This window comes from Battus philenor, unplaced genomic scaffold (assembly GCF_028537555.1).
Source record: "Battus philenor isolate CCGP_79_NKW_IND1 unplaced genomic scaffold, ilBatPhil1.0.hap1 SCAF_14, whole genome shotgun sequence".
Lineage (NCBI taxonomy): Eukaryota > Metazoa > Arthropoda > Insecta > Lepidoptera > Papilionidae > Battus > Battus philenor.
In genome coordinates, this window is record NW_027181676.1 from 13,958,796 (window position 1) to 13,971,841 (window position 13,046).

Genomic DNA, 13,046 nt, shown 5'->3' on the forward strand with positions numbered 1-13,046 from the left:
GGAGGTGCTACGCTCCAAGTTACATACGGTAAGTCCAACATAGAAAAAATGGTCACTGGTTGGATCCAATTCGAATTGGCAGCGTTCTCACAAAGCTCCTAAAATACTGCAATGTCTGACGAAGTTCTATGACCAGTGTATGTTTACTCATGGATCTGAAACGTGTTCATTTACGATAGACCTTATAAGGTTCAAGGTCACTCAGTGAAAAATTGAGAGGACTATGGGTTTACTCATGGATCTGAAACGTGTTCATTCACGATAGGCCTTATAAGGTTCAGGGTCAATCAGTGGACAATGGAGAGGGCTACAGGTAGAGTCTTGCTGCGAGATTGAATCAGACATGAGAATCTACGTCACAGATGTAGCCCGAAGAATTGCCTGTCTGAAGTGGGTGGAGCACATCGCCCATGCAATGACAAAGAGTTAATAGACACGTCTTGGGTGAGCCCTCATCAGGTGTACTGACTCCAGGTCGCTGGGTGCGTGGGAGACAGGTCATTTTGTCTGTCTTTGAGGGAAGACTATACGTTGGAATAGGCGTGTATCGGCTGATCTGATGATAATGAGACTACTACATGTCTGTTAATTGTTCACATCGCTGAATTGAAAGGAGAGAAAGATAGAGATAGAGAGAGAGAGACAGAAGTTTGTCATTACCGTCAAAGACAACGAGAGGAGTCCAGATCTGGACTCGATGACAGTCGGCAAAGTATATTACTAAGCACCATCACCAGATGATTCGTAATGGGAGACATAGTTCCCACTGATGGTGAAAACGATATGTCACGAAGAAAAGTATTTTTGTCTGTTAACAAACAAAATGAGAGACATCACTTTACAAGTGTGGAGATACTATCACAAATGAAAATGATTTTAAAGTTTAAAAATACAAGAACAATGACATATTTTACAAAACGAAATTACAAATGGTATCCATGGATAAACGTTCACACAATTACGTGACAAATATACAACGAATATATATATATAAGTATGTTACGTGTCGATATAATATGAAGAAGGTCATTCAATTAACATATGGTACACCCTATATAAAAATCAATGGTTTTAGAAATAATAAATAATGTAATGATAATACAGTAAGAAAAGACTTTTCAAAATACAGATCCAAGCATATCCTTGTAAGACTTTGTACAGCCAGATGTTACAAACCTATCTCTCAAAAATATAAAATAAATATAAGTAACATATTTCAGAGTGATCACTTCACAAAGGTGATTGGAAGTCGGTGTGAAAGTGACGAATGAGCTATACATTCAGCCCCTGTATAATGTTTGATTTTGTATTGCAAAATCTACGGCTGTATCTAAATCTTTTACCATCAGGTGATCCCGCATATGTTTTGTTGACAAAACATTACATTCAAAATTTTATAACTTTAAATCTTCTACTTAGAAGGAAATTAGCTCAAATGTTTTATCTCTTGTTGCTTCTACCACGACAGAGAGTGAATATTCCGTTCTTTCTTCGCTACTCTAGCTGGTTTAAGTTCAAGACAGCGTGAATATATTTTGGCTAGTAATTCTTAAGGTCTATCTTCCACCATAGTTGACCCATAAGCCGGTTCAGTACTGTTAGATATGGAACCCTATACACAATAATCATACATGAAGTGCGATTAATGATTCAGAACACCTAACATAATACGATAAGCAATGATGACAATGGAAAATGAATTATAAAACAGAGATACAGTAAAGTTCATTATTAGATAACATCAATAAACTGTGAGAGCGAATGTACCTGGTTAAGAGCCTCCATCCTAGCCTTGAGCTGCTCTTCCATCTCCGGCAGCGAGGACATCTGCGCCAGCTTCTGGGTGGAGAGTTCCAGCTTCTCTTCTATCGCGGCTATCTTCTCTTCTTGGAGCTGTTGGGAATTATTTACATGTGTAATGGCGGTGGAATGGTGTTAATGTTGTGTTTGCATGATTTGCTCTCGGGGAGTCTTTGGACGCATCGGCCGTTCCGGAGCTAAAGCTAAGAGTTTGGATTAGCTAAAATGAGTTTTTAAATTCACTTTTGTTCTACGTGTCTGTAAGGAATTGTTTAATTAGTTTTTAATAAATCTCTAGTGATTGAAAGATGATACGCGCCTGATGATGGTAGACTAAATTTATTTGTTTGAGAGATGTAGTTTCGTGTCTCACTGGGTGTATACCTTTAGCTGTGCCTGCTTGTGCTGCAACTCCTGCTCTAACTTCTCGTTCAGGTCGTGCAGGGAGGTGGACTCCCTCTGCGCGTTGAGGTACCGCTTCTCCAATGTTGCTATCCTCTCCTCCTGGAACATAAAATTTATATATCTCGAAGTATCTACATAAGTAACATTCATGGCCTAATATATTGCCATTTATAACATTTTCTTTAAGGCATGAAGAACTTTCGGGCAGAAATTTGGAAAAAAAAGGTGAAATCAAAACTTTTTTTTTTCTAACATATACGAATCACAGGGTTAATAAAACAATTGTCTGAAAACTTCGATTTTATTACGTTGTTAATCGAATATAATTGTCTCTGCTATAGAAATGTATTGTAATTACAAAAATCATGTTAGTGAAGCCGGCTAAAATGACGTCACTATTTAAAAAAAACACGACTTAATTCTATTTCTCTCTAACATGTATTTTAATTAAAATCCTCTATTATATCTATGAGTTTTATTTTTACGATTTACGAGCCATGGAAATGACTATGCTCGAATCGAACGAGATTCGTTCGAACTAAGGCAACCGACATAGAACTTGTTCAGATCGTCGGAAGACGATAAACGCTGGCAGCTTCTTATCGGTCCTATTGGAAATTTATGTAATAGCCTGTCTAAGTGTAGACATTCTACATTTGAATATAGTGAAGATGGTGATTGTGTACATACAGATACATATGATACAAAACACACAAATAACTTGTACACGTTTTATAAAATATTTAAGCAAATCTATTTAAATTTCAATATTACTGATGATATATTCTATGTCTGAACTTTTGTATGATTACCTTCGTAAAGAGAAATAAAAGAAAGAGTACCTGGTCTTCCTTCTGCGCGACATTCTCTCTCAAGTCCCGCTGCAGCTTCGCGCATTCCTCCTGCTTCTTGGTGAGTTCCTTCTCCCCCTTCGAGAGCCTCTCCTCCAGCTCCGAGACCTTATTGTTCAGCTCAGCCACTCGACGCTGCCATGAGCTTAGCTCCGCCGACTGATTTGGATTTAAAATTTCTTTATTCATCAGGCACTTACACGTGTTTTTGAATTATCAATTGTTTTAATATTAATTCAACAGTTGCTCTTTTCAAATGAAATTTAAAGATGAAACTGAATAATGAGTTATATCAATCATGTTAATAATTTGAAAAAAAGTTCCACCTAGTAACTATTTTATAGGACGCCATTTTGAATAAACTTTGTATATTAAGTATGCATACACAGCAAAAATAGGTTGATGAAATCAAATGACTTTTGTATTATTGTGTATATTACGTACAAGCCAAATGAAAATAAACAAAGCAATATATATAAATACGATCGATAGAGAGAAAGTAGTAGAAAAGCAAGTCCAGATTTAGCGAGTTGGTGATGGGTGTACAGGAGGTGCTTGGACTAAATCTTCTTTTACGTCACCTAACTAAACTTCGTTACAAAGTTTTATTAACGGATTGTGAGGCGTTGGAGTTTTCAAATTCGTTCGGACGCTCCATGGCGGGACCAGGCACAAGAACCCTCTAGAACAGTGTTTCCCAAAGTGGAGCCCACACCCCACAAGAGGGCAATATGATTGTTAAGGCGGGGCAATTCAAAAGTAGCAAAAAAAGTTGCGAAAAAAGTTTATAATTCAATTAACTAATATTTAAATGATAAGAATCCTTGGCAGTATAAATGTATATCTTTATTAAAATGTGTTGTTGTGGTATATCTTCCTGCTTCTTCTCCACAACTATAACAGAAGCGCTGCAGAATAGAGTCAAAAATAAAATAAAAAATTTGTCTCCAGTCAACGGTTTTGTTAAGTTTCAATTTTGAATGAACGAAATTTATCTTATATCTTATATTTTATGTCGATCCTATAGGTGTAATGTAATAGTTGTGACAATTAAAACGTTACAATGATAAGCGATAATGTTTTTTAATAGAAGATAGTGTAAAAGTAAATTGAAAGGTGAAAAAATTATTTCAAAATAATATCACACGCATGCAATTGGAATTCTCCGCGATCTATTTCGTGTTAATATATATACACCAATACCTCGCTTTGCGTCGTTTCGTTTTGCGTTTTTTTCAAAGTTGCGTCGCTGCTTAATTAGTACTAATTTTCACTGTGCGTCTTTAGATTTTCGAGGTTGTGTTGTTTTGGGTTCGAATCTTTAATCATTTTTTAAATGTTCTATTTTTTCTAAAAGATCGCTATGTCATCAAAACTCGGGGAATCCCTTTCTAACTAAAAACAACGCAATTTGAATACAGTTTTATTTTCAGTTTGTTTTGCTAATTTTAGAGTTCAGTTTCAATTACGTAGTGTTGGTTGCAAAAAAGGTTATATTTCCAATTTATTTAATTTTTGTTTTTCAAATGTTTACTTTGTTCAATTTTCTTTTTAAAAAGTAGTATTTTCGTGACCCTGGAACCTATCTTCGATCTTTACATGGTTTGCTATAGAAAGGTAAGGTTTGCGTCGTGTTTTTTTGGTACGTAACCACGACGCAAAGTGAGGTATTGGTGTATTCCATGTCTATAACGAACATAAAGCGATAAGTCTCTATTTTGTATGTTCCCATCTAAATTATAAATAAAAAATAATAATAGGCTTGTCGAAGGCTTTGACACTACACCAAAAAAACATGAGCATACGTGTTTTCTATATATGTTTACGTATACTGAATGCCGGTTTGATATGACAGTCGATTACAATGTAAACACATTTACTATAATGATGCAAGTGTCATAATATCATTTTAAAGATACTAAAATCAAAATCTGTGTAGTGGTCAGAATAGGTGGAGGTAATTTTTGTATTTCTATTGCAAATCAAAATGTAGATATGAACTACATTTACAGAAAAGAGTCACCTTGGCGAAATGTTTAAAAATTTTTTCAAGGTAATTAATATATAAACAAGTATACATGGCAATCACTGAAAGGCATGTCCATATTCACATATACCGGGGAGATCAACCTTTGGTTCGCAAGCTACATGCGGATTTTTTTGTGAATTGATAAATATTTCCCCGATTTCCCTTTACATATACGTATTGTTTTAATTTAAAATATCGTATATTTTAAAATATCCATCAGTATTATCTACCCACAGTCTAATACTAATGAGAAGCGATACCATCAAATTATTTAACAAATTTTATTTTTAATATTTAAGTATATATAATATTAAAAATTATTCTAAATCTATGGGGGAGACTGTGTTTCCAGCGGGAAATTCTATGGCTGGTATGATTATTAAAATTAAACACATATATTCTTTATGTATATATGTTGTCAATAAATATAATTTGTGTAATATATTTAATACCTTTTTGTATACTTTTCAAACAGGTTTGCGATAAATACAAATTTTGAAAAATGGTCCAGAGTAACAAGGAACTTGGGCGCCCCTGATGTATACGTTTGATTTAATTTTTTTAGACCGAAATTTAAATTAGATAACAGAGCGAAAAGAACCTGTAAGTCCAATTGATACCATCACATAATAGAATTTCACGGTATTGGTGATAACTATGTTATTATCTCCACATACTCTGATCACTACGGTTCATGAGTTGAGTGCGTTGCAGTCGATTCTATGTTATAATGCGTTAGTAATAAGGTAGACACTGGTCTGACCTGCTTGGCGATTGTATTTTGGAGCTCAGTGAGTTTCTTGTTGCTCTCGGATTCGCCGTTAACACTACTTTGCTCCTGCGCGCGACGGGACAGAAGAACACACAGAATATAAGTGAGCATGCCCGACTAGAATAGTCCTCACAGCTCCTCTGTGGCGTAACTCTTGAGATATTTAGCTTGTAAAGTATAATGCTACTGAAACCGCTGTACCACGTCCCCGCCGGCTGATACAACCCCCCGGCTCGCCACGTGCGTACCTAAGGCGCGGTACAGAGGTTTCGGTCACACTATAACTATACGTACATCAACAGACGATAAATAATAAATGCTGTTTGCTATTAAAAACTCTTTTCATGTTTATTACTATACATCAATATGTATTTTACTTCCATTTATTGAATTGATTGTTACGCCACATAAGATATATAACACGTAGTCTTTCACTTATTTCTGAATAAATGTATTTCAAATATAAATGCAAACAGTTGCAAAATCTTTGTTTTAAAAGTTCTTATGAAACGGCCAAGTTTTTTGGGGGAATCTGATTGTTTTGTATTATAATAAATATAGTGGGCCCTTCGACATTCGTATATAACTACTGAAAAGAAACGTATTTTCGTAAAATGTATTTAACAGAAAGTGAAATCAAACTGAGCTTCCCTGCAATCTCTATAGTGTGATTCAAAGCTAAGGTGAATTTGTTTATTCTACCAAATCGATTTCATTTCCTTTAAAAAGTTCATTTATCAACAATTTTTAAAGTCCTCAAATCATTCGGAAGAGTCTTCTTACGGTATAGACACGAAGATATTGACACCTCTCTAAACGTGTCCAAAAGGCATCCCCGCATTGGCTTTTGAGTATGCTGAACAGCCTCAAGTAGCACGGAGCCAAATCAAGCTAATATGGTTGTTGCGGAATGAAACCAGTCGAGTGTTTAAAAAAAAGTCGCAAAAAACTAACGCAGTATAAGATCGACCAATCAACACTTTACACCATGGATGCACAGACCGCGGCCCGCCGGTCGGATACTGGTGGCCCGTCGACAGCAAAAATAATACTCTCGTACATTCGAAAAATATTGAATTCTATTTCAGAATAAAATCAAAAAAAAAATAATTACCTATACTTCTGGCGGTCCGCCCCCCATCAGTTCATAATTTGCCCGAGTGGCCCCTAGTCTTAATAAGTCTGTGCAACCATGATTTACAGGTTTGAGACAAAACATACTTCAAAATGGTTTGGACTGAACCAAATGATATTAAAACATTTAACAAATCTCTCGGCAAATTATAGACAGCTCTACTATCCTAGCGAACAAAAATACCTGCTTTACTAACAGGTAGTTTTAAATGACAATTTCATTTTACTTTTTGATCACAGGGTACTTCAATTTAAAAAAAAAAACTACAAGAGGTCCAATTTTGGCTTCAAAAGACGAATTAAAATTTGTTTTTTTTTTCATAGACTTGGTTAGATATTTTTAATACAGTAGTAAGAGAATTCGATTCCCAAATTTCACTGTTCTTTATAAAAAGTTTTTAGTGTTATACGAAATTTTATTTATTTATTAAGTTCTAAGAGTAGAGCACGGTGTCGTCGCGTACGTTGCTTAGTTGACTTTGTTCTCTCTAGGAATGTAGTTCGTAATTAGAGAAAAGAGTAGAGGGGAGAGACAGAACCTTTGAGGGACTCCTGCGTGGTCAGGTCGGCATTTTCTACCAATTAAACGTTTGGGCGGTAGAGAAAGAAAAGAAAAATAAAAATGAGAAGGAAAACTGTAACTATGTTGTATGATTTTCTTTTAACGCTTCCTTGTGTGCGTTTGACCATCAACTTGCCTGATATAAAGCGAGGATCTGGTTGAAGATGAAGCCTATCTATTCACTCTAACCCTGAAGACAGTACATGAGAAAAATAAATAAACTAAATAAAGCTGTGATACTGCAATAGAAAATACAACTGAAGTGTTTGAGGATGGATGAAAGGAATGGAATGATTGAGAAAGGAAGATGGAATTATGGAATGATAGAAGGAAGAAAAAAGATATTGTGAACTATGGAAGACGAGGACGAAAATAAAATATTCACGTGAAAAAATTGTTAAGAAATAAAAAACCCTGTTCCCAAGAAAATAGGCGTGGAAGGAGAGATTCCAATAGCGGAGGCCTCACAAAAGTAAAAACCCTAAAGATACCTGGGTTCGAACATCGTTTCATACTCGGGTTGCGCGGATTAGAAACGTTGACTCCAAACGCGAGAATCAATAGCTTTATTATCTCGGGGGTTCCCGGGAACTGACAAAACTCGGCTCGTTCCATTTATTTTCAAATTATATTATAGTGACGTAACAGAGTAATTAAGTGAAAGACACGTGCACAGATAATAAATAAACAAGAGATCATCTAAATTCTGCGGCACAATCAACATTCACAAAGCATCTATGTCGTTTTGTAAATCTCTATAATTTTGTTACTTGTGTTACACTGTGTTCGATCTCGCCAATTCAATACGTTTGGGTACAGTGTGAATGTATTGTGTTGGAACTGCACTTATATATCTAATGCTTACCTTTATATGTTTAGTTATGTAGACAGTGCTAAACACACACTATAGTATTATAACTTCGGGATAGTAAATTTAATTTTTGACGCGTATGAAATTTACGAATTAAATATATTTTCAATAAAAACAATAGAGTATTTATATGATATAGAAGCAAACGCAGAAATTTACGGAATCAATTTAAAAAATAAATAAATAAACAATTTACGATATCAATTAAAAAATAAATAAATAAACAACTTACGGATTCAATTTAAAAAAAAAAACAATTTACAGAATCAATTTAAAAAATATAAACAATTTACGGAATCAATTTTTAAAAAAAATTAACAATTTACGGTATCAATTTCAAAAATAAATAAATAAATAATTTACGGAATCAATTTAAAAAAAAACAATTTACGATATCAATTTTAAAAGTAAATAAATAAACAATTTACGGAATCAATTAATAAAAAAAAACAATTTATATTTCTCTTTACTTCTGGAGATCGTGTCAGCCTTACAACGCCTTCACGAAATCAATGACAAGCTCTTTCAAGAGAGCCGTGTGAATAAACCTCTTTAAAACTATTTTATATGAGCATAATTTTTTTATCAGTATTTTACTAGACTCCGCGCTTTTCGTAAGTCAGTGGATGAAAATCACTTACATATAAAACACATATGTTATAATTACACACTTATAGAAATGCAACTGGATTTGATTTCCGACTTGATATAATAATTATACAGATGTACCAAAAATCAACGTTAGATCAAAATCGAGATATGACATCTAGTGTCTATCTCAAATAAATGCTTTAAATCTCGTTTTTAATGATTTATTATATTTGTGAAGTCAAACACAGTGATTGTTTCTGAAATGAAATAAACGACATTCAAAACAATCAACTCCTATTAATTAGTTTTAACATTAATTCTCATGATTAAAGATTACAAAAAAATACAAAATTTGTTTCACCCAAGTCATTGACATTGACAGTTGAGAATTTATAAAATATATATAATTCAAATAAATTATATTTTCTCCTTATATTTCACCTCCCGAAGAAGGTAAATCAACTAAAATCGGTGAAAAGGACGGTGTCTATATATATAAATATAATATTTCTGCATTTGCTTCTATAAGATTATTTAAAGTACTTTGTTTTAAAATGACCACAAACTTAGTTGGCATTTTTGTGAATTCGCGTTAAGAATATTGCGAACTAAACTCCGTAACACTCCATAACATCGTAGTACATTTGAAAGAATCAATTTTGAAAGTAAGTAATATGCTGCTATCAGAACACTTAACTGTAAAGAAGAACCATCACCTCAACAGATTCAGTCTCAACACATTTCGATCAACTTAAAACTAAATTAAACTTTAGGATATTTCGTGAAACTAACTTTGTTAGTCAAGGTATGTTACTAAGCTGTCATCTTAACGCAAATGGAGTATAAAATATTACTAGATGTACCTTGGTCTGCACTTGTTCGCCGTTCTGATCGGGCGAGCCGCCGACGCTTCCGTTCTCCTTCGGCTTTTCGCTCTCTTGCGCGCTGGACGTCTTGTACTGCTGCAGCTGGAGGTACACGACATCAATAAAGCTATATTTTAATGCAGAATAGCAACCTAACAACCAAGCTAAATTGAAAACTGTTTCACAGACACGTCTGTATCGTGAACTTTGGTAAAGCTATAAAAGCCTTAGATCTAACAGCATTTTTATCAGAAAAAATAAAGTGAACTATCCTTGGTATTTCTCTAAGAGATCCAATCAAGAAGAAAGAGATTCGTAGAAGAATGAAAGTAGCCGAAATGGTCCAATGGTTTGGCATGTTGATGTGGCAGTGAGTATGTCAGCGAACATAAACTATGACCGCTCGAGCCTTAAGGTTTTGGAGTGGAGATCACGAATCGGCAAACGCATCACGAGCCGGTCCACCCATGTAGAGGAATGATGATAATGTTAAAATCATCGGAATAAGATAGATACAGGTAATTGGAAATTTATGACGGAGGATGATGATGATGTTATCCAACAGCGCATTTCACCCACATAAAATAATGTTGTCTAACTTATATTTCCACCTACATATTCTTCATTCATGTATAAACACTTAAGTTAGTCGGTTGTACCGTACGTTAACTTGTTAGGTCATTAGCACAACTTACTTCCTCTTTGGTTAAGGCTAGCTCTTCTTCTAACGCCGTATTTCTCTCCAGCGCCACACGTAATCTCTCTCGAACCTAAAAATTAAAAAAAAATCAAACATTATCAAATACTTGCATAGTTTTCTTGTATTTGGTGCGCTAAGAACAGGTTACCAGTTTCTGTTGCAGCGAGGAGTCGAAGAAAGGAACATCGCATCACTTTTGGACAACGAGGAGAGTCGCGGGAACTTTCTAGAGTACTGCAGAAGACCATTGAAAGGAACAAATAGGCAAAAAACTACGTGTATTTCTAGTCTACTAGATGGCGCTAGTAAATCTCATAAACATGGTACTGATTTACCGACGTTTCGTTCTTTTTTAAACAACTCTGTATGCGTGTAACATGTGATGTAAAAACTAAATAATTATATATCACAAAAATTGTTTTTCTGTCTTCCTGGATCTTGAGCAGCCTACCTTCGAATGCAGAAACAAAAACTTATCTAAGTTAGGTGAAAAGGCTATAAATTTTCAATATTAAAAAAAAAAAAACTAAAGCTGCATGTTTTCACACAACCGACTTTAAATGATAATGTCTGTTAAATTAATTTTTAGGTGACTAAGACAAAACTTGAATAGTATGGTTTATTTAAAAAAAAAACCATTAACACATTCAAATGCACTGTCCAACTTTGTTTCAACAAAAACATATTTCAACAACGAGTTTGACTTTCAAAGCCAAATTAGAATTTATATTCAACATTTTATTGCATTCGAAAGAGCAATTACAAAAAATCGATATTGAACAGATGTCCAACACCACACATACCGAAGTTGTTACTCTAATCAAAATATTCCATTACATTTACTAAAATCTATAATCGATTTGGTTTTATTGGTTCTATATGAACTCTACCAAAATAGCCACACAAAAATAACTATATTTTTTGGTTGGTACATCAAATGCCCGACCTTCTTTTATGAACGTGGCTTTGTAACACCGGAAATTCATGACTTTATGAGTAAGGTAGAATAAAAGGCGCGGCGTGGGTAGACATCTTCCACTAGGCCAGTGATTCCCAAAGTGGTCTATATCGACCACTAGGGGTCTATGACAACCTGTCAACCGGTCTACGTCAGCGAAAAAAAATTTGAGATCCATGAAATGAAAATGGGGTCCACGATAGTGCAATCTCCTAACGAAAAAAAGAAACAGACGACATCATTAGGCGAGGAAATTTAAGATTAACCCTTACAAAATTGACGCCAAATGTTGATAATTTATTATTTAACCATCTGGTTCATCCTTCTCACTAAAAATATTGACTTATTCCTTATGATATTATATTTATAGTTTATTTTATGTTTATTTGATGTTATGTATATTTTACGTAACAGATACAATATTTTATTTTAGATAGTTTTAATTCAAATTCAATTAATAAATGTATAAATTAACATGTGGTTTTCCTTTAAGTTTTTAACACTAAACTTCACTACAGTTAGAAATTTACAGGAAATCAATATCAGGTAAGTAAGAGGTCTAACCAACACGGCAAAACGTGGCAAGGGGTCTAACGACACAAAAAAATTTGGGGAACTCTGCACTAGATCGAGCGACGGATTCAATATCGCTAAAGAGATTGTTATATAAAGGTAGCGCAAGGCAAAGGTACATCGTTGTTTCTAGCTGCTTAGCATGATTATGGATGTCATGATACAAATGGAGACTTACCTTCTCGTCGAGGGCCTTGTGGTGCTCGAAGAGGCTCTTGAGTGCCTTCAGTACCTCCACCTCGGAGGACACGCCGGACTGCGCGGCGGCCTGCCTTTTCACCACCGTCATGCGCAGCGAGCGCTCGTGCCGCGACACCAGGCATTCTAGGTGCTCCAACAGTAACTGAAAACGATTACCACGGTATCAAACATATGAGATAAAGTCATCTGTTACCGCGGTATGCAATAAATCATTAAAAATTTTATCATTTATGTATTACTAACTGAACTAAATAGTTGTTTTACCAAAAAAAATAAAGGATTGATCGTAGAAGGGTGAAAATTGTGGGTTGTATGTATGTTTAATGCCACATTATAAACAAATAAAGACAATAAATTTCGTCAAAAAAAAAATAAGGATGAACAACCCTTATCACTTAGGGTTATGGAAAATAGATAGTAGCCGATTCTCAGACATACAGACGCATATAAAATTTGGTAAAAATCGGTCAAGCCGTTTCGGAGGAGTACGGTAACTAACATTGTGACAAGGAAATTTTATATGTTAGATAATCTTTCACTGCTATTACAAATTTTATATGTAACATCTTTTATTATTTTAAATTAATATATAATATAAATACTATTAATCAACCCTCTGCTGCTATTATTAATGTGTAAATTTATAACACCTGTTAAATTTTGTTAATAAATAAACTTTAAAAAAAACTGCCCTCGAGGTAATTCAAGTTCGCTAATCTGATCAAACAATGTT

At 34.4% G+C, this 13,046-nt stretch overlaps 1 protein-coding gene across 1 annotated transcript in view; it reads right to left on the reverse strand.

Annotated features, from left to right (window-relative positions):
- Positions 1-13,046, reverse strand: part of Liprin-alpha (PTPRF interacting protein alpha) — a 252,321-nt gene that overhangs the window by 26,215 nt on the left and 213,060 nt on the right. The window contains exons 3-9 of the mRNA XM_068777835.1: positions 12,291-12,455; positions 10,577-10,651; positions 9,879-9,983; positions 5,849-5,923; positions 3,048-3,215; positions 2,185-2,304; positions 1,768-1,893 (exon numbers count right to left, since the gene is read on the reverse strand). Of these exons, the coding sequence (XP_068633936.1) occupies positions 1,768-1,893; positions 2,185-2,304; positions 3,048-3,215; positions 5,849-5,923; positions 9,879-9,983; positions 10,577-10,651; positions 12,291-12,455 (834 nt within the window). The remainder of the gene's footprint in view (positions 1-1,767; positions 1,894-2,184; positions 2,305-3,047; positions 3,216-5,848; positions 5,924-9,878; positions 9,984-10,576; positions 10,652-12,290; positions 12,456-13,046) is intronic.